Source organism: Anastrepha ludens, chromosome 4 (assembly GCF_028408465.1).
Source record: "Anastrepha ludens isolate Willacy chromosome 4, idAnaLude1.1, whole genome shotgun sequence".
Taxonomy (NCBI): Eukaryota; Metazoa; Arthropoda; class Insecta; order Diptera; family Tephritidae; genus Anastrepha; species Anastrepha ludens.
In genome coordinates, this window is record NC_071500.1 from 38,796,468 (window position 1) to 38,823,769 (window position 27,302).

At 34.0% G+C, this 27,302-nt stretch overlaps 2 protein-coding genes across 2 annotated transcripts in view; both read left to right on the forward strand.

The window, feature by feature from the left end:
* The window catches only part of LOC128861734 (ankyrin-3), a 55,924-nt gene extending 46,517 nt beyond the window's left edge, over positions 1 to 9,407 (forward strand). Inside the window, exons 8-11 of the mRNA XM_054100100.1 lie at positions 1,140 to 1,434; positions 1,517 to 1,537; positions 4,296 to 4,681; positions 4,788 to 9,407. Coding sequence (XP_053956075.1) covers positions 1,140 to 1,434; positions 1,517 to 1,537; positions 4,296 to 4,681; positions 4,788 to 5,101 — 1,016 coding nt within the window. The 3' untranslated portion in view covers positions 5,102 to 9,407. The remainder of the gene's footprint in view (positions 1 to 1,139; positions 1,435 to 1,516; positions 1,538 to 4,295; positions 4,682 to 4,787) is intronic.
* An 838-nt stretch (positions 9,408 to 10,245) lies between these two features.
* LOC128861787 (titin-like) overlaps positions 10,246 to 27,302 on the forward strand; it is a 68,420-nt gene continuing 51,363 nt past the window's right edge. The window contains exons 1-3 of the mRNA XM_054100166.1: positions 10,246 to 10,325; positions 10,384 to 10,435; positions 11,011 to 11,215. Coding sequence (XP_053956141.1) covers positions 10,246 to 10,325; positions 10,384 to 10,435; positions 11,011 to 11,215 — 337 coding nt within the window. The remainder of the gene's footprint in view (positions 10,326 to 10,383; positions 10,436 to 11,010; positions 11,216 to 27,302) is intronic.

The following is a 27,302-nucleotide window of genomic DNA, read 5'->3' on the forward strand; positions in this document are numbered from 1 at the left end:
CATCACTTGGAATTTATCAAAAATTACTAGCAAGAGTCAGAGTCTGTGGTCGCAATAAACTTCTTAAGAGGCAGGCTGTGATTGCTCTAGTGGATAAATTCGAGTCATCGTATACACTATTGACGATGCCTGCGAGACCACGAACCAGTTGATGAACGAAAATAATAAAGCTGCAAATGTTTTTCGCAGGACTTGGTACCTTCATGGCCCACATTTGGGTGAACTTTATGGACGAGATGCTTACAAGTTCAAATTAACTCGTGAAGTTATGGTTCCTAATTATTTGAAACTTCGAAACTTCTCTCATTGGATATGTAACGTTTGCTATGTTCCTATAGAACAACCCTATACGTAAATAATAGGAAATGCGCATTATCGTAAACAAATGCTGTATCATACTTAGGGACCTATGTTCAGAAGTGCGAAATTTTCGTATGAAACTACAATAATGAGAAAGTGCAAGACAGATTTAGCTGAAATAAACTCGCTATACATTAGAGCTTGGAAGAGATGTAAAACCTGTATTTTTACACACCTTCACACATACTTATGTACTCGTACATAATTATAAATATGTATGGATACTAGATTGTTTGTATACGCATACATTAGGGATTTCTTTGCGCTTACCTTGAAGTGTTTTGGTTCACCTGTTCATTTATCGTTTTTAAATCAGCTGATTAGTATATGTCCCTTGAAACATATTCGATGTCTACACGTACTTTGTGTTTTTCATTTTAACCGATTATTACACATGTACATAGTTTCAACACAATCGCAATCATCTTCAACAAAAGATGGGAACACTTTTACACATCGTGCAAATAATCCTCATTTGAATACCTTTTCAGTCAAAATGCATTATCAGCTTTCATATGTATGTAATCGAAAAAATATATACTATACATACCTAAATTTGCATGTGTGTTTGCTCTTTAAGGTTTTAAAGAAATTATTAGCATATTTTTTATTTATTTCTCTCCAAACTTTTTTTGCACTATTCGCGCCAACACCGCTAATAATCTGTAAATAAATCAAATCGAAAACAATAATTGGATTTCAATGGAATGCCAAATAAATAAAATATTGAAACTCGTCAATTTACCACAACACAAAACCACCACCACCACCACCAAAAGGCGAAGATAATATGCTTTCCGATCAGCCATACCGTTATTTGACAGTTGATGAAATGAAATCCTTAGGCGATGATTCCTTGCCGATCGATGTTACACGCGATGAACGTATTGATTCTAATCGCATGATGACCCATAGCGCTGAGTATGCTGGCGGTGTTGGAGGTCAACCGCAGCAACAGGCTATTGCAGAAGAGCTGATTAGTCCACATAAAGCACAGATACATGGCGCTGGTAAATCCATAGTGGATGGCATTTATATGGCCAATGGTCTTAATGAGGAACAAAAATATGTGGGGTAAGTTACGGCTATCCTTTGAAAATAGTCAAAATATGTAAATCATTGAATATTTTTATAAGTAATTTTTGTTTACATGCAGCCGAAAGCTTTCATGGAAGAGGTAGTTATTTAAAATATGATTGCAATGAGAGTTTCGTACAACAGAAAAATATAAATGCTTTTCATTCTTATGGCTTTGCTTGCTCTGGCCCTTCACGGCCGAAGAGCGGCACTTACTTAGGTAGGTAGATAGGTATGTGAAATGGTTGAAGTACATACCACTCTGGTATTCCACAAGTACCACTAAAGCACCGTTTTGATACCATTATGAGACCTCCAACAGGAAGATATCTACAGCCAGCCAGAGCTGTTGATATAATGGACAAGGTGAATGGACAAGATGGAAGGACTATCCAGTGACCTTAATCGTCTAGCTGCCAAACCGGAACATTTAAAGAAAAAGTGCTCAACAGTCTCCTTCTCTGAAAAGTGCCCACAGCTTCTGCAATGGGGGTTAAATTGTAACCATAGCTTTTCTGCGTGTGTGCCGATCATTTAATGACCGCTAAACACAGCTACGAGTTTGAAAATTGAATGACGTGGAGTCTCCGGGACTTTCCGAGTCCTCCGTGTATTGTATTGAGGCCAAAGGGTTTTCGAAATAGCACATGAAGAAATGGAGCTCCACCTTTTCTGCGCTTTCCTGTGAAATAATTTCCCCTTTAACAACTGTCAGGGAAATTCCGGTTACCGGGTGGGAGGTCCCTGCGGTCATCAGTCCCCTTCCTGGCAAGCTCATCAGCAATTTCATTTCCCTCTATGTGCCTATGTGTTGAAACCCAGATCAGAGAAATGTTACCTGCACATCCAAGAGATTTGATCTCCTAAGTACTTTCTTAGTATCATATTATAAATTATTATAATTTTAAATTACAATGCCACCTTGGCATTGAGTAAGAAGAAATAGTGAATCATTAAAAGGCAACCCGAACATAAGTTTTATTACTCAATATACTTTCCTTTCCACTATTTGTTAAATAGTTCCCTCTTAATCTCATAATTCAATGTGAAAGTGGGACACCCTTTAAGCTCCTCATAAAAAACCTTAATAAAGCTGTCCCTGTACTTGTGAAAAAATATCAAGCCGCACACAAAAATTAGCTGCCAATAAAGGGTGTAAGCGCCAATTAAATATAAATATAAGTATAATAAAATCCCTGTAGATACTCGTATGGGCGTGAGAAATCGTTAAAAAATTTTGAAGCGGATACAAGATTTTTTTAATTTTTTTTACTTGCTTCCATAAAATATTACACATGTCGATAGACAATACGTAATTTAATTTACAAAGAGATGGAATGAGAGTGATATTGAAGGGGCTTTGCTCTCAAACTCATTTAGAAAAATTGCAACAAAACATATAGAAGAATAATATATTAGCCGAAGAAGATCGTGGACAAATCGCAGTAAGCAGGTCCAAACGATCGCCAGGCACGGCTTAATGGCCAAGAAGGTTTTGCTGGGTTATCCACTATGAGCTGGAACCAGCTGGCTAAACACTCTCTAAATCTGTACTGTTAACAATTGACCAGATTGAACCGGGACTCGAAATGATCATAAATGGTGAAAGGAAGGGGTGTTGCGTTCCATCAAGATGACTTTAAGCTACATACATATTTAGAAATACACCACAAGTTCCAGCGAATAGATCCGCCATATAGTTCAGATCGGGTATTGAGTAATTATTAGTTTGCATTTGCAAAAGTTTTTTTACGGTACAAAACTGACAAGGGATGCCTGTGAGAATGTGTTGGTCAAGTTTTTTTTTACCAATAAGGGCGGATATTTCTTCAAACGCGAATTATGAAGTTACTTTCAAAATGTGTTGATACAAGTTGTTGAACAAAATGGCGCATAACGTTCACTGATACAATTTTGAACACTTCCCCATTTTAGTTCTTCGCGAATCTCAAAACAAAAAAGATAAAGATATGTTCCTTCAAAAAGATGGAAAAATTACATTTTACAACTAACCAAGCACAACTGTTTACAAAATTAATCATAAAATTTGATTTTTAAATAAATCTTTACTGTTTACCAAAAAAATTTTTGGAGTGATGGAAATCTTTATTTGACCTTTAAGCGCTCCATTGCTTGTCTGTTTGTATACTGCAGGTGTCTCGTTCAAAAGTGTCAACAGTGGCTAACGTTTTCCGAGAGGGTGATTGATTTTGTGTTACTTTGTATAAACATATATATATAATAACAGACTTTGTTACAACGAAAAAACCAACAGAAGCCGTTAATATTTTGAATATAGCCCGACAGATAGGCTGGACATATCAGACATAGTATTGACATATCTACTAATGATAGCATAGTTGGTCCAGTCCACTATTAACGTGCACGATTATTTTCAAGTGGCGATGAATAGTTGCAAAGAAAATAATTTTTTAATTTCAATTTGAATTTATATGTTTTATAATTGTGGATTGAATTTTCACTGTACACTTATGTTATTTGGATTTCATTATTACTTCTTTTGCACGGTTTTTGAGGAAATGTTTAGAGTTTTTTCATCTTACGCGATTTTCTAAAGTTCTGGAACCTATTCCATTATTTACGGTATGTCGCAGGTATTTTTTATACGTTTTTTTGTTACACGCTTTTCTAAGGAACGTATCTACCGTGTAAAAATAGTTGGTTATGTCACTAATGTCTTCGTCGAAATAAAGCATAAAAGGCCAGCACTTCTTACTTGAACTATGTAATGTAAACGCGGCGTAATTTTTGTTGTTGTACGAATATCTTCATGCATGTTTCATTTACCGTTTTTTTAATATAATTTGTGAACTCACACGTGAATGATCTTCTTGCAGTTTTCTTGTTTCGTTCCTTGTCGATGCACGCGGCGGTGCAATGCGTGGTTGTCGCCATAGTGGAGTACGCATGATTATACCGTCTCGTTCCACTTGCCAACCGACTCGAGTCACTTGTCGCTATGTAAAACCACAACGCACCATGCATCCACCCCAACTAATGGAGGGTGAAGCCCTGGCTAGCCGTGTGTTGGAGCTGGGACCAGTTTCGACGAAATTTATTGGCCCCGTTATCATGGAAGTACCACATTTTGCATCACTGCGCGGCAAAGAGCGTGAAATTATCATATTGCGTTCGGATAACGGTGAAACCTGGCGAGAGCATACAATTGATAATTCTGAAGAAATCATGCATGATGTGATGCAACAATGCTTTGAGCCCGAAGGTATACATATATTTATAACTATAAAACTCTACACATGCATACATACATATGCGTATGTGAGTACTATTAAGAAATTTGTAAGTAACTGTTGTTTTTGTGCCCGCAGAAATTGCACAACTTGAAGAGCAAGCCGGTAATCACGTTTGCCGTTTTGTTACATATGACTTTCCACAATACTTTGCTGTGGTCTCACGCATACGTCAAGAGGTGCATGCCATTGGACCAGAGGGTGGCATGGTATCCAGCACTGTGGTGCCACAGGTGCAGGCCGTTTTCCCGCAAGGTGCACTCACCAAAAAGATCAAAGTGGGCTTGCAGGTAAATCTCTTTAAACCACGCAAAGGTGTTGCACCAGAAAAGTTGCGCAAAATCAGCGTCAATCATGTACCAAAGAAGAAGCGCTTTTCGCTTATTTGGTAAAATACTTATAGATATATACATAAATGAGAACAAGAACAGCTATTATTATAGTTAACTTTATATTCATACATTTATATATGTATTTCAGAAATATCAAGAACAATAACTTATCAAAATTATTTATTAAGTTATTATACAACCTAAATATGTTCTCAACAAAAAACAAAACAAAAAAGAAGAAAATTATAACAATAATAACCAATACGCATTTATACATTAGAAAAGAAATGACTAAGTAACTAAGAATTATAGTAAAGTAGAATAAATAAAATATTTGGCTTTCCCAAAATCTGTGGCTCCAGAGCTTAAAAAAAAATTAAACGCCGAGAAGTAATACAAAAAATTAATAATTTATATTATATATACCTATATCTAGCCCTCCGTAGATTGATACTCTATATGTATTCCCTCTTACGTAATTTCATTTAGTCATATGTCTTAAATTAATGGCACAAACATTGCATTGGCTCGTAATTTTCATTATCGGTGCATCAATAATTTTTTTTTGATTTCTCCTGTGAATAGTTTGTAAAAATTCAATGGTTGCATAAATGCTCTTGTAAGAAGAAGAACAGAATGGGAAATGGAATCAAACAAATATAGTAGAACCAAAAAGTCTTAATTTATTGTATAGGCCGAATGGGTTGGTCCGTGATTACCATTCGGTTGTGCCCGGGCTCGAGACTCTTTGCTAATGATAGAAAGTTTTTCCTAGTAGCGGTCACCCTTCAGCAGGCAATGGCAAATCTCTGAGTATATTTCTGTCACTGAAAAGTTTCTCATAAAAACTATCTGCCATTCAGAGGCGGCATAAAACTGTAGATCCCTTCCTTTGTGGAACAACATCAAAACGTGGAACTCGGCTAAATACCCAACAAAGGGTGTAAGTGCCAATTATGTATAATTTAGAGGTATCGGATTTCTTTTAAAGATAATTCCTTTGAAATGTTGGCCACAACTGCGCCATGATTTGGCCATCCGTAAACATCAATTTTGAATGACTCACTGGAGGATTTTGGCCGCTACCTCGTGAATAACTTTAGTTATGTTGGCTTCCACGTTTATCCACAAAACATTTACACTTTACATAACTCCACAAATAAAAGTCCAAAGGTGTGATATCGACCATCTTGGTGGTCAATCCGCCGGTCCGAGATGAGAGGTAAATCGCAACCGATACGACGACGCAGAAAATCCATTGTTTCATGAGCTGTATGACAAGTAGTGCCGTCTTGTAGAAGAAAAATGGGCCAATGATTCCTCCAGCCCATAGGCCGCACCAAACGGTTGTTTTAAATGGATGTAATGGGTGTTCTTGAATGGCTCCTTACATTATTTACAGACCAGGTTTGAACTATTGAGATATCTCGATCCTATTTAGTTCCTGGTCGTTGTTAACACGCCGAAAATACACGGAATTTCCATGTGAAATGCCTTCTCAAGGTTTTGCAAGAATTATTAGCCAAGGGTCTACAAACCTTCTTCTGTTATGGCCCAGAAAGCAGATAAAGTATTGTAGCTCCACAGTAATTCACAGTTTTGTCAGTCTGCTAATTAAATAAATCCATGTGAGAGTTCTTTTATTACAAAGATCTCATTTCCATGCAATAGTCGTATTTTGCCTTAAGAAGCTCATGTAAGCCAAGGAATTTTGCCAATGAAAGGACTGCTCTTCTTCTTCTTCTTCTTTTTAGTTTTGCATTGAAAGTGTTAGGATGATGATAAATTTCCTTGCCAATCCGTCTGCTTTACACTTACGCACAATACCTCGGCGGTGGCTTGCAGTCTAATTAAATAGTTAGGTTAGGTTAGCCTGGTTGCTTGTCTAATAAAAGACACAGAGAGCATTTTGCAAGTTTCCCAGGTCTTCAAAGAAATAATCGCCAAGATATTTGGCACGGCTTCTTTGAGGTGCAGTACATTCACAGAGGAGGTGTTATACCGACTCAATTTCTTCTTCATCGTACACAGCTTCTGCAGACGTTATTGTGAGGAACATTCATTCTCCTGGTTAGGGTGCCAATAGCACAGTGACCTGCTATAACAGCTGTGCCTACGCTGGTAGTTGATCTGTTGAATCCAAGTAGACATTTTGCCCTTTTAAGATTCAGTTTTGGCCCGAGCGCTTTGAAGCTCTGCAGTTAGTAGTCAGATACCACCTGCTATTAGTTTCCGCGATTGCGCTCAAATCAATCGCAGTACATTTAGAGGAATGCTTATGTCCTCTGACACTCACTGAAGGTCAAGCTCAGAACCTTCCCTTGCACACTCATCGGCTCTTGCGTTTCCCTCCATTCCAGAGTAACCGGGGACCCAACAGTTACGATAATTTCTTCAGTAGTGGATCATAAACTCTAGCGATATTACATATTAATAAAAACTATCGATGGATATTTCATTTAACAGCAGAACTTAAAAGTTTAAATTTCAACTAATAATAACAATTTATCCGAATAAGAGATACAAACTAATCGACGGAGGACTGTTACAATGAGGTTGAGCAATTATTGAAGACAATTAAATAAATCCTAGAAAATACTTAAATATTATTCCCCATATCTGTTTTAGCTTAAACTCAAAGCTTGCTACTTAACTGATTATCTTTCCTATATATTGTTTCTACAACGTAAATATAAGTATAGTTTTTTAAAAATGGCACAGTTCTTAAACCGCTTGGTAAAACTTGGCAAAGATGAATGAGAACATGAATTGACAAAAAAACAAAAAATGTGTTTTATAAACTAAAATGTTTATGCACTATATATACATATATGCATATGTAAAGCAGGGTGTTTCAGTGAGAGACTTTATTTCTATTTATTGTAAAAGTGAAGACATTTTTCCAGGTTTTTTTGCGTGCTGAATACGTCTGTGAGGGCAGAAAGGGTTCCGTCACGCAACGTTTTTGAAATAAAGTTAGCATTTTAGAGCTATACACTAACATACTAACTGGTCTATTAACAGAAATTCTAAGAGGATCCAAGGTTTTTTAAATATGTAATCAGGAATCCAAATGAATCGTCTGCTCATAGTTTGTTTGTAAGTTCTCTCTGTATACTCGTGCTCTTCGGGCTACGCTGCGTATACGTAATTAAAATGCCAGCTGCAGTTGCCTTTAAAGCTTTAGTGTTTTTTCAAAAAATCTTCAATTTGGAATTCAATTCATTTTAAAGAGCAAATATTATATTCCAGTTTCTAATTATAGCGATAGCTTTAGTAAGGCAGCTATCAGCTGTGGAATTTTCTAAAAATCACTGAACGAGTTACCTCTCAGGCGCATAAACTTTTTTAATTCGAAAATGTAACGTACTTGAAAGTGGTCGACCGTAGACCCATGTAAAGCATGCAAAATTTATACAGAAATATGAGGTTCCATCTTATCTGCTAAGTTTATGCAGTGCTGTATATTTAATAATAAGCAGCACAGCTTGAATTTTCCTTCGAGCAGTTAAGTCAATTGCATGGGCTTTTAAAAAGAAAAACACTTTCTTGTAATTCAAGCAGATAAAGTGAGATAATCGGGTGTAAATGCCTCTACAATATTTGTACTTAGTTTTCCAATGTCAAAGCTCATTGTCGATGAAACATAGAGTGACAATAAAAATGTATTCGCCTTGCGGAAACATCCTGTTCTGCATCTACAGCAAAGATTACAATCGTGATCGCCAATTTCTCAATGAATAGATAAAATCCTACGACTACATACAAACGAATTTTCCAAATATTTAAAACGTGGCATATTTGGTGCGTTAGATTGGGCGCATTGGTCAAAACCACTCCAACACTACACAAACTGCTTATGCTCGCTTGTGTTTTCTTATGCGAGATCATTAAAAGCTTAATTTCTTTAGTACATAGCGGTTATATGTCAAAATATATAAAGCACTAGTAATACATTATGCAAAGAAAATTTTGTCATTTCTAAGCTTATGCCATAAATAATATTTATCTAGACCTTGAAAAATCGGTCCTATGAAACGTAAAAGCTCACAACTCGTTAGTATGCTTTATAAAATAGAGATGTAAGAATGCAATGAATGCAAAAAACCACATAACGATAATACTCTTAAAAACTATTTACTTAAATAAAAAAAATTACTTTTAAGCGTCTAATTAAAGGCGATGCGTGTATTAGAAACGCACTACTACATTTAGACTCGTACAGTTGAAATACTTTATATTATTCTACATATGTGTACGTATATCAATTAACATGTGTATGTTCTTCGTGTATACTGCTTATTAAATATTTATATAAAAAGTTAAATAATTAATGGATAAACCAAAAATACCCAATAAATTTAGTTCGAACATAAACTTTGAAAATGTTTTTTTTTCACTTAGTACTCATTAAATTTTTCGTTTAACGCTTCTGTCTCCAGTATTCAACGAGTTGGCAGTGAAGTTGTAAGACAAACAAACAGAGAAACAAAGTTTCAATTCGTTCAAATAGTTATGCACATACATACATACCTGCATAGAAATTAGTTTATGTTGCATTGGGTCTGGATTAGTGTGCCTCGAATGTGCGAAAGCGAAAAAAGTTGTGTATATGCGTATGTATGTAGCGGTTTACATACATACATATAAAATATATACGAAGTGATTTTTCAACGGCCCTTTAAAGAAGACATTGAATAGAGTAAACAATTTTTGTAGATATATGGCACATTGTTGTAAAACAAATTATATTTTCAATGATTTGTGGTTCTTAAAGTTTATTTGAATAACTAAATTTATTGGGAATCGAATGGGCCTAAACATCTTGTCAATCACAATATTTACATTTTATTAACGGAACTATATGGAAAGCTCGATATTTTGCTTAAAAAATATAGCCTACATTACGGCTAACAATCAGCTCACCGTTTCTCGTTGCAAGATAGTTGCTAAAAGATTCCAAAACATTTAAATACGTTTGCAAGAAGCGAAAACCCGGCAATTGTGGAGCTCGAAATTTAGCAACTCGTTGATCTGAACGAAATTACCAATAAGTGTTGGCTGCACACACAAACTGAAAGGTCTATGCATTCTGCACCAGCTGCCAAAAATAATTTGCTACCGGCAAATAAAAATTCTTTAAAAATAAAAATAAAAAATAAAATTCTGGTAAATCTTAAAATCTTTTTGTATTCTGCACGCAAATGTCTCCAACGAATTTCGATTGCTTCCTTTTCCTAATAGAAATGCAAGAAATTTGCTACATTAACGGCTCCACAATTCAGTGTGAAATACAAAACTTCCCTTTCGTTCATATTTATCTCATTTCACAATGTCAATAGTCCGCCTCAAAGCATAGTAATAAATGAAGAAAATTGCTCACCATTTCTTATGGTGAGTTTCATGCCGTTGACAGCACTCGCAGTCTGCCAGAATACCGGTCAAAATAAATGCTTACGGGTTATGAAATTTTCGAATTGCAGGTCTGTACCTGTTAATGGTGGTTCCTTCAAAGGTAGTGATTCATTTCTGACAATGTATGCCAAAATTAAATGCACCCATCCTTACTTGCATACAGACATAAATAATGTTCATCAGCTAGCCCAAAACTCTTAAACACAAACAATATAAATTAAATGATATATAAATTACTTATAACGTAAATTAATCGATTTGTAAAACAATTAATAGAAAAACATTCGAAATTAGAAACCAAATAATTAAATTAGTTAAGCAAACGCATACCTTTGTAGCTTCAATACGCTTTTCGTGCTTTTCTTTTCTACTTTCCGCACTTTCTGTACTTTAGTTGTAAGTGGCCATTTTCATGTTGAAACAATCATTTGTGTATATAAGCAGAGAATGATTAAAGAACTTAAGAAAATCAAAGAAAAAAAACAAAAGACCTAAAAATATTAATGGTAATCACAAAAATGTACCGACCATTTCTTGTGTTTACCTCATTCTAGGCACAACCAGTCGATCCAGATCTAACTGCTAAACTACTTGGCCGTGGTGTGGCAGTATCGCCAATTGTAACAGTTGAGCCACGGCGCCGTAAATTCCATAAGGCTATCACGCTGAGTATGCCCGCACCGAAGGCACATAGTCAGGGCATGATAAATCAATATTCTGGCAATACACCCACACTCCGTCTGCTTTGCTCCATAACAGGTAAGTTCAGAGAGTTCCTATTGCTCAGTTGTGAAAGAGTGCTAGCATATTGAGATTAGATTTGCAAAATAAATATGATATATATTTTTAGATAAAATATATAAAAATATAATTTTATTATTAGAAATATATTTGCAATACCTAAACAAAATATTTGTATTTGTAACTTAAGTTAGGCGTTCAATTAATACTTGTTTTCTTTTAGTTGTTAGTTTTTATAACTGTATATTACTTAATTTCAATTGTGTTAATTAATTTCTGTTCAACTTTTAACCAACTTAGTAAATGTTTTTATTTAAAGTGACAAAATTGATTTCCAACTACATACTCATATATGTAATATAATCGACTATTACATCTTTTATAACTATTTTCATGCCCATCCTAGGCGGTATTCTAACTCAGAGACACTTCATTTAATCATTTATTCATATTTAAACTGCCTACAAGACGATATAACAAGTTAGAAAACCTTTAAAGTGCGCCCGAAATATTAAATTTTCATACTAAACATTAGATACTCAAAATAAATACGCATACACACACATTCACACATATGAAGGTATATATTGTACTATATACTTTCTTGTATTTTTTTAATTTGCGTACAATATTTATGAAATGTAAGTGGCGTATACATACACAAACATACAATAGGGATATCTTTATATGAAGAATTAGTTTTTGGTTTTACTAACTAAAAATCGTATTCGTTCTTTCATACTCTTGGAACGTGGCTCCAATAAAATTTAAGGTTAATCGCAAAACGTTTTATGAATGCGTATAGAAGCCAAAGTCCATTTACTATCCAGTATTTAAGGTAGCAATTTCTTCATAAAATTGTATATAAGAAAATACGCCCTTTAACGTAAACAAATTGAACACAAATATACTCAGCCCAAGCTTAATAAATAACTACGAAACCAGGGTAACAGTACAACCGTGCAAACCACACACACTGCGGTTCTCGAAGTGTTGCAGACTAAGGTGAGGGACCTTTGCACATTTTTTTTCCTTGTTCACTCCTCTCAGGAGCATAGGGCCTCGACAAGACATTTGTCTTGCATTGGTTACGTTAATCTATGTATTTGATTTCTGAAAGGGTAGATGATTAGCCTGCCGCTACCAGACCTCTGCACATAATGACCAAGAAAAAACGACTTAGCAAAATCGCATATGAGAAGAAAGTACTGAAGTAATTTTTCAAAAAAATGTGAAACAACATATGGCAGATATAAGTACATCTGATGGATACTATAGATGACTGCGAGACAGAGCGGAAGATGGAACAGAAGTCTATCTAGTGTCCTATTCACTGTTTTGTAATTCAAACTATAGAGTTAAACTAGATTTTAAAGTCACTTACGGCAGTCTAATGCCTTTTTACCCAGGAAGAATATGTTTGTTTTTATTTTGGGCTGGGGCCTCAAATGAAGTCAACTTTCTTCTCTATAGCCAGCTCCTGCAAATACCAATTTAGATTGAAAGTAGCTGCAGTGATCTGACATTCGAAAAGAAAAACTCAAGATTGGGATACGCGGGAAGATACAATATGATCTTCTTCTCTGCCAACATGCTCAATGGCTCTATTGATGTAAATGATTGTACTATCAGCCGCAGGAAGGTAGTTGTTCTTCCACACTTCCCAGAATATAGGACGGCGGTCTACGTTACATGGTTCCAACATTTTTATTTAATCGGTACGTCAGTAAAAACTGTCATCTGCTATCCTTAAAGGTCCAGAGGTACAAGATTTAGAAAGCGTTTAATGCCACAAATGCCACTATACGATCTGATTTTTGGAAAAAATTAAGCTTCTTATTTCGTAGCGTTCTGAGCGCTGTTCAATTTTAGGCTCTAGGCTCAGACAAATAGATTTGCCATGACTTATTGCGATCGTATAAATGCTTCTGAAACACCACAATGAAATGAAAACAAAAACTTTTGAACCAATCGATTCGAGCATCTCTGTGAAATTTAGATCAAATTACTTGTATGGTCTTGTATGATATATACTATTCTCGAATAAATGATTATGTAATAGTTAATGCAAGCGGGCGGAATAATGTTGAAGGTCATAGTAGTTTCACATTCTTGCAATATCAATTTGTACTGATATTTTCTGACACAACAATTAATTTCGATGAACTTCCTTAAACTCTTTGCACGTTCGATGGCTGCTTTTAAAACTGTAGAAAATAATCAGACATCAGAATAAAGATGAGAGCAAGTTTATTGACGTAACCTAGTTTAGATAATTTACATACCTCGAAAATCGAAAATAATCTTCATTTGATTGCCGACACAAGGATTTGAAGTAACTGTAAATACCAGAAAATGTTAAAAATATTTGTGTATTCCTATGGAAAAAGTCAACTAACACCTAGCAACAACTTCAGTTGCCAAGGCTCACCATACAAAAAGTGTCCTTCGTATCATTGTCATTTGACACAAATAGTAATTATTTAGTTTTTTAGTTATCCAAAGTTCAAAAAACAAAAAATATTGTAAAACTTAGTGTGTATTTTTAAAATGCATTTTATCACCGCATAAAAAATAACGTTCCCTAATAAATACTCCACATAATTACTTACACATCTACATACATTTTATTCAATTATTAATGTGAAAATATTTGTAAATATTCTTAAGATTATAATATCACTAATCCGAGAACGTTTTTTGGTAGCAATTTGAAAAAGAATATATAAATTAATCTGCGAAAAACTTGCCCTATGTGAAAGCTGTCAGATGTAGTGTGTTTTGTTAGAGTCTAAAATGGATTATATGTATTAATTTATATATATTAATTTGAGATACCACATATTTTCCTTTCTTGTTTGATTAAATTTTTGTTTGTACAATATCGGTTTTAACTTTTCTTAAATATCAAAGACAAGCTTACCCTACCAAGTTGTTGGCGAAATTATATTAAAATGTTTCACAACTCTTAGAAATACTGTCGGTGAACTTTCAGTGTGTTGAATAGTGAACTAAAAATTTAATGCCAAATGCGCTTTGATTTTCCATTCCAACATGGAAATTTAAAAACCTTTTTAATGGAGTACAAAATTTGTATGGTATAATATTCTGTATTAAAAATTCGTGCTGCTAAAATTTTGTATAAAAACCTTTGTTGCGAAATGATGTATTTAAAAATTTAGTATTGCAAAATTTTAGATTAATTCAATATTATTAAAATATCCGGTGCTAATTTCGCAAATGGTTCAAATCGCTGGAAATTTAATTGTGTGTATATTAATTTCACACCTTATATTATGTTTCTTTATTGTAAGAAATTTGTATATATTTATAATCAGACATTGACACCTCGAATTTGCCTCGATTGACGTACGCTTGCAACGCGTAATTTCAATGCCAAATATTTGGCAAAGGCTTGATTGCATCTAGCAATGATTTAACTTCGAAATACCACTTTTAAATAGCTAATTGTTTTTAATTCTTCCTTAAAAAGTACGGAATTATGGCCCAAAATAAAGTTGCATGCAGAATTTTAATACCCAGAGAGTTAATCCCACTTTATTTTGCCTTTACAGAATTTTGAAAATACAGAATTATAACCTAAAGGAATTTAGGCTGTTTAGAATTTGTTTCACATTTTTTTGTAGAATTTTTACCCAAAAGAATATTATGGAGAATGAATGAAGAATTTATAGCCGCTTCTCTATTTTATACTATTAAAAGATTAACTGAGTTTTCTTTTCCCAAGAAATTCTCGGCTCAACAGCATTACGAAAATGTTGCCATACGCCCGGCGAAAGTGTTGCATATTTCAAAATAAATAACTAGAAAAATTCAATCCTTTCACAAATTGTACATTGAATATATACATACATATTAAAACTAGATTTTAAAAATATTTTTTGCAAAAAATCTCGTCAGAAGACAGAAAAGTTTAAGCTTAGAAGTTTGGTTAGAAATTTGCTTAAAATTTTAACAGTTGAATCAAATTAATTTTAATTTTAATGTAGAAGAAAAGGTCTAGTCACAGTCAGCAAAAAAAAAAAATAACAAAAATTGGAAAAACAACGGTATGTTGTAGTTAATACTCAAAAAAAACTGCATATCCAGAAAAATTCTGAAAATTCTGGTTAAAAAGTTGAACGTTTTGCTGAACTTTTGACAAATTGTGTACAAAGTTTGAAAATTTCCGTTATATGGTGTTTGTTGTATGAGCTATGAGCTATATTTTTATAAATAAAAAATGCTGATGTTGGTTAGGGCAAGTATAGGTATATTGAATATAATAAAATACGATTTACTTCTATTTTTTTGTCAAAATTAAACGAACTTGCATTCACACATAAATTAAATTCCTCCAGCTGAATGCTTGCATCCGACTTTTTATGTACAAAATGTTGCACTTTTTCCCGGTTAGAGTGCAAAATTTCGCGAAAAGAACCCGCAACCATATGCGTACCTTGAGAAGAGAACACGAAAATTTTACAGCCCTGGCGCTGAACAAAACAAAAAATTTCGGCTCATTATTACAAAACAAATGCCACATTATTATAACAAAAAGAAACCATTTTATATATGTGATTGAAACAATTTAAATAAAAGAACCACGCAATAATATACATATATTTGGAGAAATGCTTTATCCTGATCTTGACACATATCGCCATCTCGAATGTATACCAAACCTTTCTGGCATCTTTATTGTAGTTTACAGTGGAAATATTCCCCGTTACTTCCACTAATACTCCGCGGCCGCTGTAGCCGAATGGGGTTCTGTGAGACTCAGTTCAGGGTTCTGTCAAATCAAACCAAATGGTAGTTTTTTTAGTGAGCGCGCCTCGGCAGAAAATGGCAAACCTCCTCATAAAAGAGTATCTCTTAAGTGCGGAAAGCATCAAGACACAAGTAGCAGGAAGAGCTCGGCGAACCACTCTAAAAGGGTGTAACATGTTTGTATATCCGCATAGTTTATCTGATGAGATTATTAAGCAAAGCAAAGCACCTCATTTGACAAAATCCCCAAAGAATTTTAAGTCTTTAGATCTGGGGTTTTATATGTATCATGTTTAAGGTTGTTGACTTTTGAAATACCCTACAGATAAAATTGAGTAAAATTCGATCAAATAATATTTGTTTCTTAAATAATTAGAATTCATTTTTGATGTTTATTTTTACCTACAACTTATGCTGGATTGCTGTACAATGTTTCTTATTTTTTAAGGACTTTCATCAAAAAAAAATATTTAAGACTGCGAAATCCATTTTGGATAGCTGTTTCATTGTAAACCTTGCGCTAGACATTGTGATAAAATTTTTTAGAGCAGCTGATTATGTTTGTTGGAAAAAAGAGGCTGATCATTAGAAAAATTCTTATCTTAAAGATTTTATGAGAATAAATAGCATTCAAAACTGTAGGTTCATTCACTTGTGGAACAACATCTAGATGCATACCACAAATAGGAGGAGGAGGAGCTCGGCCAAACAACCAATAAAGGGAGTAGACGCCAATTATATAGTAAGAAAAAACAAACGCGTTATTTTTTCGACAGATGGCTTTAGTGATCGATTTCTCTTAAAGTATCGATCAGACCACTTCAAGTTTATGCTCGTTGTCAAGGTGACATATCCCACTAAAAAAATCTTCCGCTGTTTTTTGTTTGTTGCATTCAGTTGTGAGTTACAGGGTGTTAACAATGGAAATCAGCAAAGAGAATATTCGGTACGTCTTACAGTTTTTCTTTGATCAAGACGAAAATGCAAGCCAGGCCGCTAAAATTATGAATGCTGTTTATGGTGCCAATACTGATTCAGACATACATTTTCTTGAACATCACAAATAAACACCATTCACAATTTCAGCGGCTTGGCTTGCATGATAAAATTACAGCGTCGAAATTTTCGACAATGCCTGTCTGAATCAGTATCGGCACCATAAACACCATTCATATTTATCTACCTAAATCGAAGTTGAAATTTTACGCAGAAATAATGGATCTCTTTTCCCCCGTATATAAATAGCATTTTGATGAGGAAAATGACTTTTTAATTAAAGAGATTATAGTTTATTACGAAAGATGCTTTTTTATCATTCTTAAAGAAAATTATGTCAAGAAGTTAGAGAAAAAAAATGGCGAAAAAATTATAAAAATAGAAATGTTTGGAAGGTTGGTGTGCAAATCAATTCGTATGGTGGGGAAGAAAATGGATTTTTAACTCTAGTATACACTTATCCTCGCACCTCATTCCTCACATCGAGAATGAGATATTAAATAAATAGCTAAATATCTGCTGAGAGCCTTTTTAGTTTACCTTTAGGTAAAAATAATGCATAATAATTAATTCTTCGACCGAAAAAATAGAAAGTTATGGTATCTTTTCAGAAAAAAATACTATTTGATCGAATTTCACTAAATTTTTCTTTAAATAGGTATAAAAGACAGACCAGCAAAGCTTAAATTTCGTGTGGTATTTTGATAAAGGAAGAAAAGAGAAATATAAGTCCCTTAATCACAAAATTACAGATATTAGCGTTTCCAAATTGATAGCCAGGAATGTTGAGCAGCAAGTGCAGTACAACGCTCTACTAAGCTTCTACTTACTATAGGTATATACTTCTGCTCTAAGTAACACTAATACCACTAATACTAACACTTCGGCCGCCGTAGTGGAATGAGCTGCTGCGTGACCATCATTCGGGAGTCCCTATAATAGTAATAGTAGATGTAAACTTTTAGTTTGTATGTATGTATAACATAATTGGTTTCATCAAATACATCTGTTGCATTGAGTTATTACGACCGAGTTAAATGGCTGAACATTGTGTCTACCGACTTGGAACTTTGGAAGTAATTTTTAGTATTTTTCAAAAATTTAGGGGTACGTTATATCTGTATTTAAGACGTTTCTAGGTTCGTTTGTCCTAAAAAAAAAGATCTAATGCTGCTAACATTTTGCATTCAGAACACATGTTTATATTTGTTATTAATTAGTTTTGATTTTAAACTTTGGTTTCTTTTTCAACTTTTCTATAATATTGAAGTCAGTTAATGTTCTTGCAGACACTCTAGAACTTATTTATGGTATAAGTAGATAAATATAGATACATTTACATTCACGTTATGTTCCCTGTAATAAAAACCGCTCATATAATCAATCAATCTATAAAGTTTTAGAGTAAACTAATGAAGTTTTTAAGAGCAATTAACAAAAAAAAAAAAAAGAAATACTATTGTAAATTTCATGGATTAATATAATGAATGTGTTTTCTTAGTAATTTCCTTTAGTGCGCATAGAAACTTCCATAGTACGTAACAACGTTTTACATACGTAAACGAGTATTATAGCGCATAATTACTAAAAAAAACTGTAACTGCTGTTGAAGGCAAGATGATTTCGAAAAATCATACCTAAAAATGAATTGCGTGTCTCGTTCGCTTTAATTATTGTTCAGTCTTATAATATTACGTATGTACTTCGTAAACGAATTGTTTTAGCAAAATAATAACGTTCATAACACACATACATATGTACGATTCCTTGATCTTTGCATTGACACAAATATACTTACAACACATGACGCCAAACAATATCATATTTATATGTATGAAAACGTATCATATGCCAACAATATCAGGTTACAAATAATTTCCTTGTTTTTTCTACAATTCTGTTTACCATGTTTCTTTGTATAATTGTTTTATATTACGATTTTTTCCGTTGTTTTGGATTGCTGAATTGTTTTTCTCTGATTTAAATTTGAAAATGTATTCAATTCCGTATATAATTTTGTACTAATGCGTTAATGCATATGTGCACGCATACCATTCTTTTATTCCATCATTGAAGGTGTATTTCGGAAAAGATCTCTAAAAGGTAACTAGCTATTTCAAAATCACAAACATGTATGAAATTTCAAATTAAATTAAAACAGACAAAAATCATTATTGTACTTTGAGTTTTTTCGTTATTCAATTTATCTGAAACCTAAAGTTGAAATGAATTCTTACAAATAAGCAAAATAAAACTTAAAAAAAAAACTTACACAAATTTTAAGAAAATTGTTTAAGGAAAAATAAAATGAATACAAGATTTGAAATTTTTCATACGATAAATTTTACAACTTTCGATCAAACAGTTTGAATTTCTATAATATTCCAATATAATATGCTTTGAAGCAATACTTAACTTCGAAATATATTAATTTTTTGGTTTTTTTGTTTCTCTTCGGTTTTATTTCATTTCACTTTTTTTCGGTTGATTTGCTTTTATTTTCACAACTCTGCAGTTTTTGTTATACAATTTAATTCTTCGTTCGGCAATACATATGCAGTAATTAAGGAAATTTTTAAAGGTGGTTTTTAAATTTTATATCGATGACACGAATTTAAATTATTGCTGGGGTTGTCCCGTTAAAAGGTAAAAATATTTAGCAAAATTAAACTTTCCATTAAATTCTTTTCAAAGCGCGATTTCACTAGTGGAATGTTCCAAGATATGAGATGATTCCCATTGAGCCAAAACAAATCATTCCTCCATCTGTTCCGATGTGAAGGCACATGAGTGACCCCTTGTTTCTTTCCCTTTTATCCAAAACTCCTCCTATTGATAAAATAATGAAAGTTCAGTCATCCGTTGAGTTATTTGTGGAAGACCTATCCTTTTAGTGTGCGACCCCATTAAGAAGTTTCTGAATAATTGTAAGTTATTATCCAAGCGGAGTAGTAGTACAAACGAGGTTTTGCTCTCCGTGTATGATCAGCGGTTCTATCATAATGAAAGTTTCGTCATCCACTGAACTATTTGCCTATTATTTTGCTGTGCGTACCCATTAAGTAATTTCTAAATTAAGTAATTTTTTAAATTAGGAATGCTGTGGTGAGGATCACTACTGAGCCAAAACTGCAAACTGTCTTTTTGCTATTGGTAAGAAAAGCGGAGGCTGAGCTCCCGCTGCAAGCTTATTGGTGTAGTAAAGATGGCATTGAACATTGTATCTAAGTCCGCGTTTCCATTCGCTTCTTTTGGGTATTATTGCGGAGATCTTATTCTCAAAGTGGTGGAGCAGAACAAACGCCGTCTAGTCCTACGGTTCTTTCACGTCTGAACCTTGATCTTGATCCGTTGCAAATGCTGACTTGAATTTGCGGCAGTAGTAGAAGTTTTAGATACTACCGTACCCGGCTTCCCATTTGTGGAACAACCTCAAGATGCACACCACAAATTCGAAGAGGAACTCTTTTATTCTTCTTTAGCCGCCAGCAGTGGGTTAACTTCAACCAGAATCGATTGAGACCTAGTAGTTTCAAAATGTTCGGGTCGATATTAATAGGACAAAGGGCAATTCCTGTCCGATTACAGCATAGAAAAAATGTTCTCATACCTGGTGTTATATTGTGTCTCATCTTGGAAAATGAGCTTATCTTGAGTATGAGGAAACTATATAAAATATATCTACTCAATCCGCCCGTGGGAGCGCCGGCTTCAAAACTCCGGGCATGAAATATCCAATGATAAAAAAAGTTTTTTCTAATAGCTGTCATTCCTCAGAGGGAAAGAACCTTCCATTTTCTCTGTGAATGCCCTACCCTACGAAAGGACAAATATTTACCCTAGGCAAGGCGCTGTTCGAGAGTCTCGAACAACTGTCTGGCTTAGATGTCAACAACACCTAATAAGGTTTTTAAACGGCACAGACTGGATATAGTCTTGCTGTAAATGAATGTTAAACAAGTTAGTAACAAGAATGTGGCAACAAAATGGTGCAGAAGCGCTAGTTGGACTCTGGATGAATCACCACTTTAACCAACCAACCTACCATTCTTCAGCAGTCAATGACAAACTTCCGAGTGTATTTCTGCCATGAAAAAGTTCTTCATAGAAAACGATCTGTCGTTCGGAGGTAGCATTAAATTGTAGGTCCTTCCGTTTGTGGAAACACATCAACCCTCAACATCATAAATAGGGGGAGGGACTCGGATAAACACCCAACAAAAGTTATAAGCAGCAATTTTTATTATTATTTTTACTCGTAATTATAAAACGAATTAGGAACGACTAGAAAATATTGCAAGCTCTCAAGTAGAAATAAAAACGAAAGTAAACGGTGTATGTCAAAGAAGTAGAATTTTATATTTTTTTTCTTATGGCCAAGTTTTTAGATGTTACTACTAGGTGAAGTAAAATTGAACTTAACATATTTAATGCAAGTGATTACAAACAGTTTTCTCACTAATCTTCAATTCATGGACTTTGCAATTACTTTCGATACTGTTTTGGATCCTTAAACAGGCCAAAGTTTTTTTTGTTACTTTTGTAACTTTTTACGCCGTTGAAATTTTGACAGCATGCATACACTGCACTATATTATACAATTGCATGCAAAAAAGGCGGAAGGGGTACCGATCGATGCGTTTTGATCCCCTTAAGTATAATTCGATGGAGGGAGGTTAATGTTAGCAGCTTTGGATTTACCACTTTAAAAAGGAATATAGTAGAATTCTAAATTGAATAAGAGTGAATGGAATGGCTAGGCTGATCAAATGACAGGTTAGTAGCTTCTTGGTTCCGAATGGTTTCTGGCTAATGGCCAGCTTTAAAAGTGACGACGCCGCTAGTGGCTTAAGAAATTGTCAAGGCGAAAATCGTCGCTAAAAATTACCTTTAAAAAATAAATGTATAGAAGATTTCATTGCTTTTGATGGTCTTGACAATTTTAGGTTAGGGTGGATTAGCTAGGACTCAATTTCTTCTTCATCTCCACAGCTCCTGCAGAAGTCATTGTGAAGTACACCCATTCTACTGGCTAGGGTGCCAACAGCGCAGTGACCCATTATAACACCTGTGAGGACGCCGGTGGTGTGTATTTGTTGACTCCAAGACTTTTTGTCCTTTTAAGATTAAGTTTTGGTCTGAGCGCTTTGAAGACTCTGCGGTTAGTAGTTAGAGACCACCTTCTATTGGTTTCCGCGATTACGTTCAAGTCAATTGCTGTTAGTTTAGAGGAATGCTTATGTCTTCTAACACTCACTGAAGGCCTCAGAGCCTTTCCTTGTACACTCATCCGCTCCTTCATTTCCCTGCGCTCTAGAGTGGCCGAGGACCTAACAAAATCTAGTGTTGTGTTGTTGGATAAATAATTTTACTTTGATCCAATAGTCTTAGAATGTCCGGTTCGTCGTCTGCACCTAATTGAATCTACAAAAACGTCTTCGACACATTAGTTCTGTTTTGTTTTTCGAACTGGCACCAAAAAGTTTTTGCATATTATAAATTTTATAAGAAGCTCTTACTGTTTGTAATTCTTTGGACAAATGCTGTATGTAAAATACTAAAACCCATATAGTACACCTTTTTACACAAATCGGTTGACTAGAAAAATAAACTCAGAAAAATAATGAAATATACAACCCATTTTAAACTCGCTTACACCTGATACTGGCTCATGTTAAAAAAGTTCAGTAGTAAATACTGCGATCGATGATATTGATACCGTAATTGTTTGAAAATGTTTACTATTTCATAATTTTTTTTTGCTGTTTCATGCGCTGGCATACTTGCCCCTGTCCCTTACCGATCGGGAACTTCTCAAGTCTTGAAACATTTCATTTTTAATTTAACTTTTTTCTTAGAAATACTTGTACCTAAATTAACTTTCAGTAAATAAATCAATGTAATATAAATAGTTTGTATCATATTGCTTTAAAAATTATAATAACTTCACCAGACAACCTCTGTATAATTTAAACACAAAATATTCAAAGGAAAAACAAATCGGAGACAATTTTATAAATTTCGAAAGCAAAGCACCATCTACTTGTCTTAAAATTAAATAAGAGCTATACACGAATGCACTGCGAATGTATAAGCTAATATTATAATATATTAATTAAAAAAATTATTCAATTTTTAAGCTTTGCTTCAAATTTTCATTTGTATAGAAATCGCGATTGTTATAATTAAAATATAATACTTTTTGAACAAATTACTGCACACAAATAAGTTAGGTTACCTTCTCACTTAAGATTTAAAACAGCAAATCACATGAATACAGTTTTTCAAGTTTTTATCACAAGTTACTCTTTGGTCCGAAATAAATCAAATATTTTTTTATTTAAAAACTTTAGCTTTTATTTAAATTTTAGTTAGTTTAAATAAATACTTTTTAGAGGATCGTTTTTTGTTTTTTAGTTTTGGTTTAATATCTAAATATCTTTCTGTTAAAAAAAAAGTAGCAGTACTGCTCTAATAAAATGTAAAATATTAATTACACAAATAATTGAGGAACTTTCCAAACGAAAGTTGTTCATAACACAACTTGGGCCGCTGAACTCGAATCTTCAATTTTTTTTAAGATTGATTATAATTTTCGACTGATTTTACTGTTTTGAATTTAATGGTAGTGTTTTGAAGAAAAGTGGAGGACCAGAAATAAAGTGCGTTGGAACAGAGGGATTTGCATTGTCTCACAGCCTCTCTTCGTTTCGAACTACACGAAAACTCGTACAGCCGAAGTTTTTAAGGCAGCATTCGACAGGGGAATGTAGAAAGTGCATTTTGAGCGACATTTAAGCTCAAACATTCTTATTTATTATATTTTCCAATAATCCGATTGCTAAAAAACTGGGAACAACACTTTGGACTGCCGTCTATGCTACTGCATAATTGTACGTTAAATATTTAGAAAAGCTCAAGTCGGCTATTTTGAATTTCGAATGTTTGACCCGGAAATATTTGTACTTAGACTCTTATATAATTTTTTAATAACTTTATTAAATATTTAAAAGCCGGCTCTTCACTATTGAGTTCTTTATTTATTTCTTTAACGAAACGCTTGAAAAGGCCAGGCTTTCTGTGAAGAGAAGGTAGCAAAATATCCCGTTTGTTCACCAGGGATGCATATCACAGATTATATACGAGGGGGGTTCAATAAGTACCCGTGGAGACACCATTGTTTTCAAATTTTTTTTTTCCAACATAGTCTCCTTTTAGAAAAATACGAGTACACTTCTCCCAATGCCTCGGCCATATGTTGTAACCACTCCAAAAAATAGGATTTGTCTAACTCTCCAAAATACGCCTCTGTCTCGGGGATGACATCCTCATTTGAACAAAATTTTTTCCCCGCGAACCATTTACCCATGTTAGGGAACAAGAAAAGGTCGCAGGAAGTCAGATCGGGTGAATATGGGGGTGCGGCAGCAATTCATAACGCAATTCATGCAGTTTGGGGGCGACAACTCGGGATGAAAGTGCTGGTGCGCCAAATGCGGCCGTGTCTCCTTAAATTTTTTGTGAAAGCGGTCCAAGAACTCTGTAGTATTGTCCATTGTCTAAAAAGCCGATGAAGATGACGTCGTTTGCATCCCAAAAAATTATCAGCATGACCTTTCCGGCCGATGGGACTGTCTTCACCTTCTTTGAAGCAGATTCACTGGGAGATTCCATTGTTTTCATTGTTGCTTTCTTATTCCTTTCTTTGTACTGTAAAAGCAATCCGAATGTATACATTTATAGTTTCAGTGTGTAGTTAAAAAAGCCTTCAGGCTGTTGGTGTTCACACTATCAAGGAACATGTTGTTGTCACTCCAGCGCAATTTCCCTCAACATGTAACAACACGAAAACTAGACAAGCAAATAGAAGATTCGAATTCAGAGCAACAAATTACTTAGGCATTTGCTTCACGTGCTCTAATCGTTAATTTTGATTGGAATCGGTAAATTTGTGATAATAATTACTCTTACTATTAGCCTATTTAAAGCGATACAACTTCGCGCATGGAAGAACTAATCATACAAGCATTTCTGTTTATTTGTCTTCTTCTTAATGTGCCAATGAATGCGGCAGCACGCAAAACTGAAAGAAGTTATTCAAATTTAAATAGCTTAATTTGCAGCAAAAAAATAACACTAAGCTAAATATAGAGCAAACATTGGCCAATTGATTCTCAAATATCGTGTCTTAATGCACGAATGCTAATTCTCTTCTCTCGTTTGATAGATATTTCCAACGTGGCCTCTTATACCCAAAAAAAAAAAAATGAAATGAGCAAGTCACACGTTTAACATTATCCATAGTCTTATAAAGCTTGTACAGTTCGGTACCTTTCGCCCACGCGAGCAGTTTTGACGCCATATTAAATGATAGGTAATACTCGTAATGATAAACTTATAGCGCGAGATTTTTACCCATCACGAGAGCATTTCAGATAATCGAATGTTTATCTAGTGCAAAGTAGCAATTGATAGTAAGAGCGATTATTAGTGTTAAATGCTGGCTTTCAGATAAATGAGCTAGTCTACTACTTAGAAATTATATTAGTTTGGGGAAAAATAAATCCTTTTTCTTGCGTAAAACTTTAGCGCAAATATGATAACTTAAAACTGTTTTATGGTCGATCTTTAGCATCTGGGCGATGCTATGACTACTAACATGCCGGTCAACTTCGATTACTTCTGTGATTTTATCCATTTTTTCTGTGATTTCATCGTTTTTTGATATTTTCTTTGTCATTAAAAATGTCTGAACGGAATCAACGAAACCAAAATTGCATGTACTCGTAATAAGCTGGTATCGGCACCATAAACACTATTCACAATTTCAGCGGCTTGGCTTGCTTTTTCACCTAAAGCAAAGAAAAACTTTAAAATGTATCGAAATTTCTCTTTGTTGACTTACATTGATAACACCCTGTAACTCGCAAGTGAATGAAATAAACAAACAACAGCAAACGATTTTTTTAGTATGAAAAGTCACGAAAAGAACGAGCATAAACTTTGAATTGTTTGATCGATACTATTCGATATATTGATCACTACAGCCATTTGCCGAGAAAATAATGGATTTCTTTTTCCTCTAACTATAGAATAAAACGTTTTCTGGCTTCAATCGTTTTGTTGTGGTACCCATTGAAAGAACCGGAAGAAAATAGAAAAACTTTTATTTCGTGTGTTCATTAAACACTAATACACTACTTTTTGCGCGAAGAACCATTTAAACTTATTTGAATACTCAGATAGTTCGTCAGATCCCGCTACTTTATTATTCTTTACCTAAGAATTGTTATTGGCACGCCGCCATAGCCTGGTAATGGGAGCACATTTTCGTCCTCCCCGATTTGTAATTTGGACGCTTAACCTTTTCTGTAGATTTCTTTTCTGTTAGATTGCATACAAATAATAAAAACAAAATACAAAAAAAAAAAAAAAATTAGAAAGAAAGTTTTGACAGAATGTTAATATAAATTAAAAATTAATTTGTCTGTGCCTTACTTGGTCTGTTTTGATTTGGTTTTTTTGTGAGATTTCAAAAGCTTAGTTGAAATTTATTGTGTTTCCTTAAAATCAAAGTTCTTATGTTTTGTACAAATGCATGTACTTTTAAAATTAGTTAAGATTTGCACAAGTACGACACTGTTAAAAGTGATAATTTTTAATTTTAATTTTCCAAAATCGATCCTTACCACTTTAGTTTTTATACAAGATTGTTTGTTTGCCTTATTTAGTGACAGAATTTTTCATGTTATTAATTCATTTGTGATTCAACTATATTTTATTTTATTTGGCTTCAATTCTTCATTGTAATTTAGAAAAAGATTAACTATTAATATTTATCCAGAAAAATGGAAATAAAATTATAATTGACTCCTTGCTAATGAGATCTAGTTCTCTTAAATTTTAAAACCTAGCACTCAGCTCTCAATGAATAAGTAGCTTTTTTAAAAGTGTGCAAGAAGTTCTTAAGTTCCTTTGTCACCAACGGGGGACACTGAGTTCACAGAACGAGTTTCACAATTTCAGACCCTTGCCTAAGTTTTTCGCGACTAACTTCTTAGGGTTACATTTTTTTTGACGCAGCTATCGAATCTCCGTGCATGAAACACCAAAATGATAGCGAAAGTTTTTTCTAATAGCGGTCGCCCCTCATTAGTCAATGGCAATTCTCCGAGTGTATTTCTGCCATAAAAAAATTCCTCACAAAAAATAACTGTTGTTGAAAGTCGGTTTAAAAGTAGGTCTCTTCATTTGTGGAACAATAACAAGGCTCACAGCCTACATTTAAAAAATACAGAAATGAAAAACGTGTTTCTCTTTGAAAATAACTTTGGTT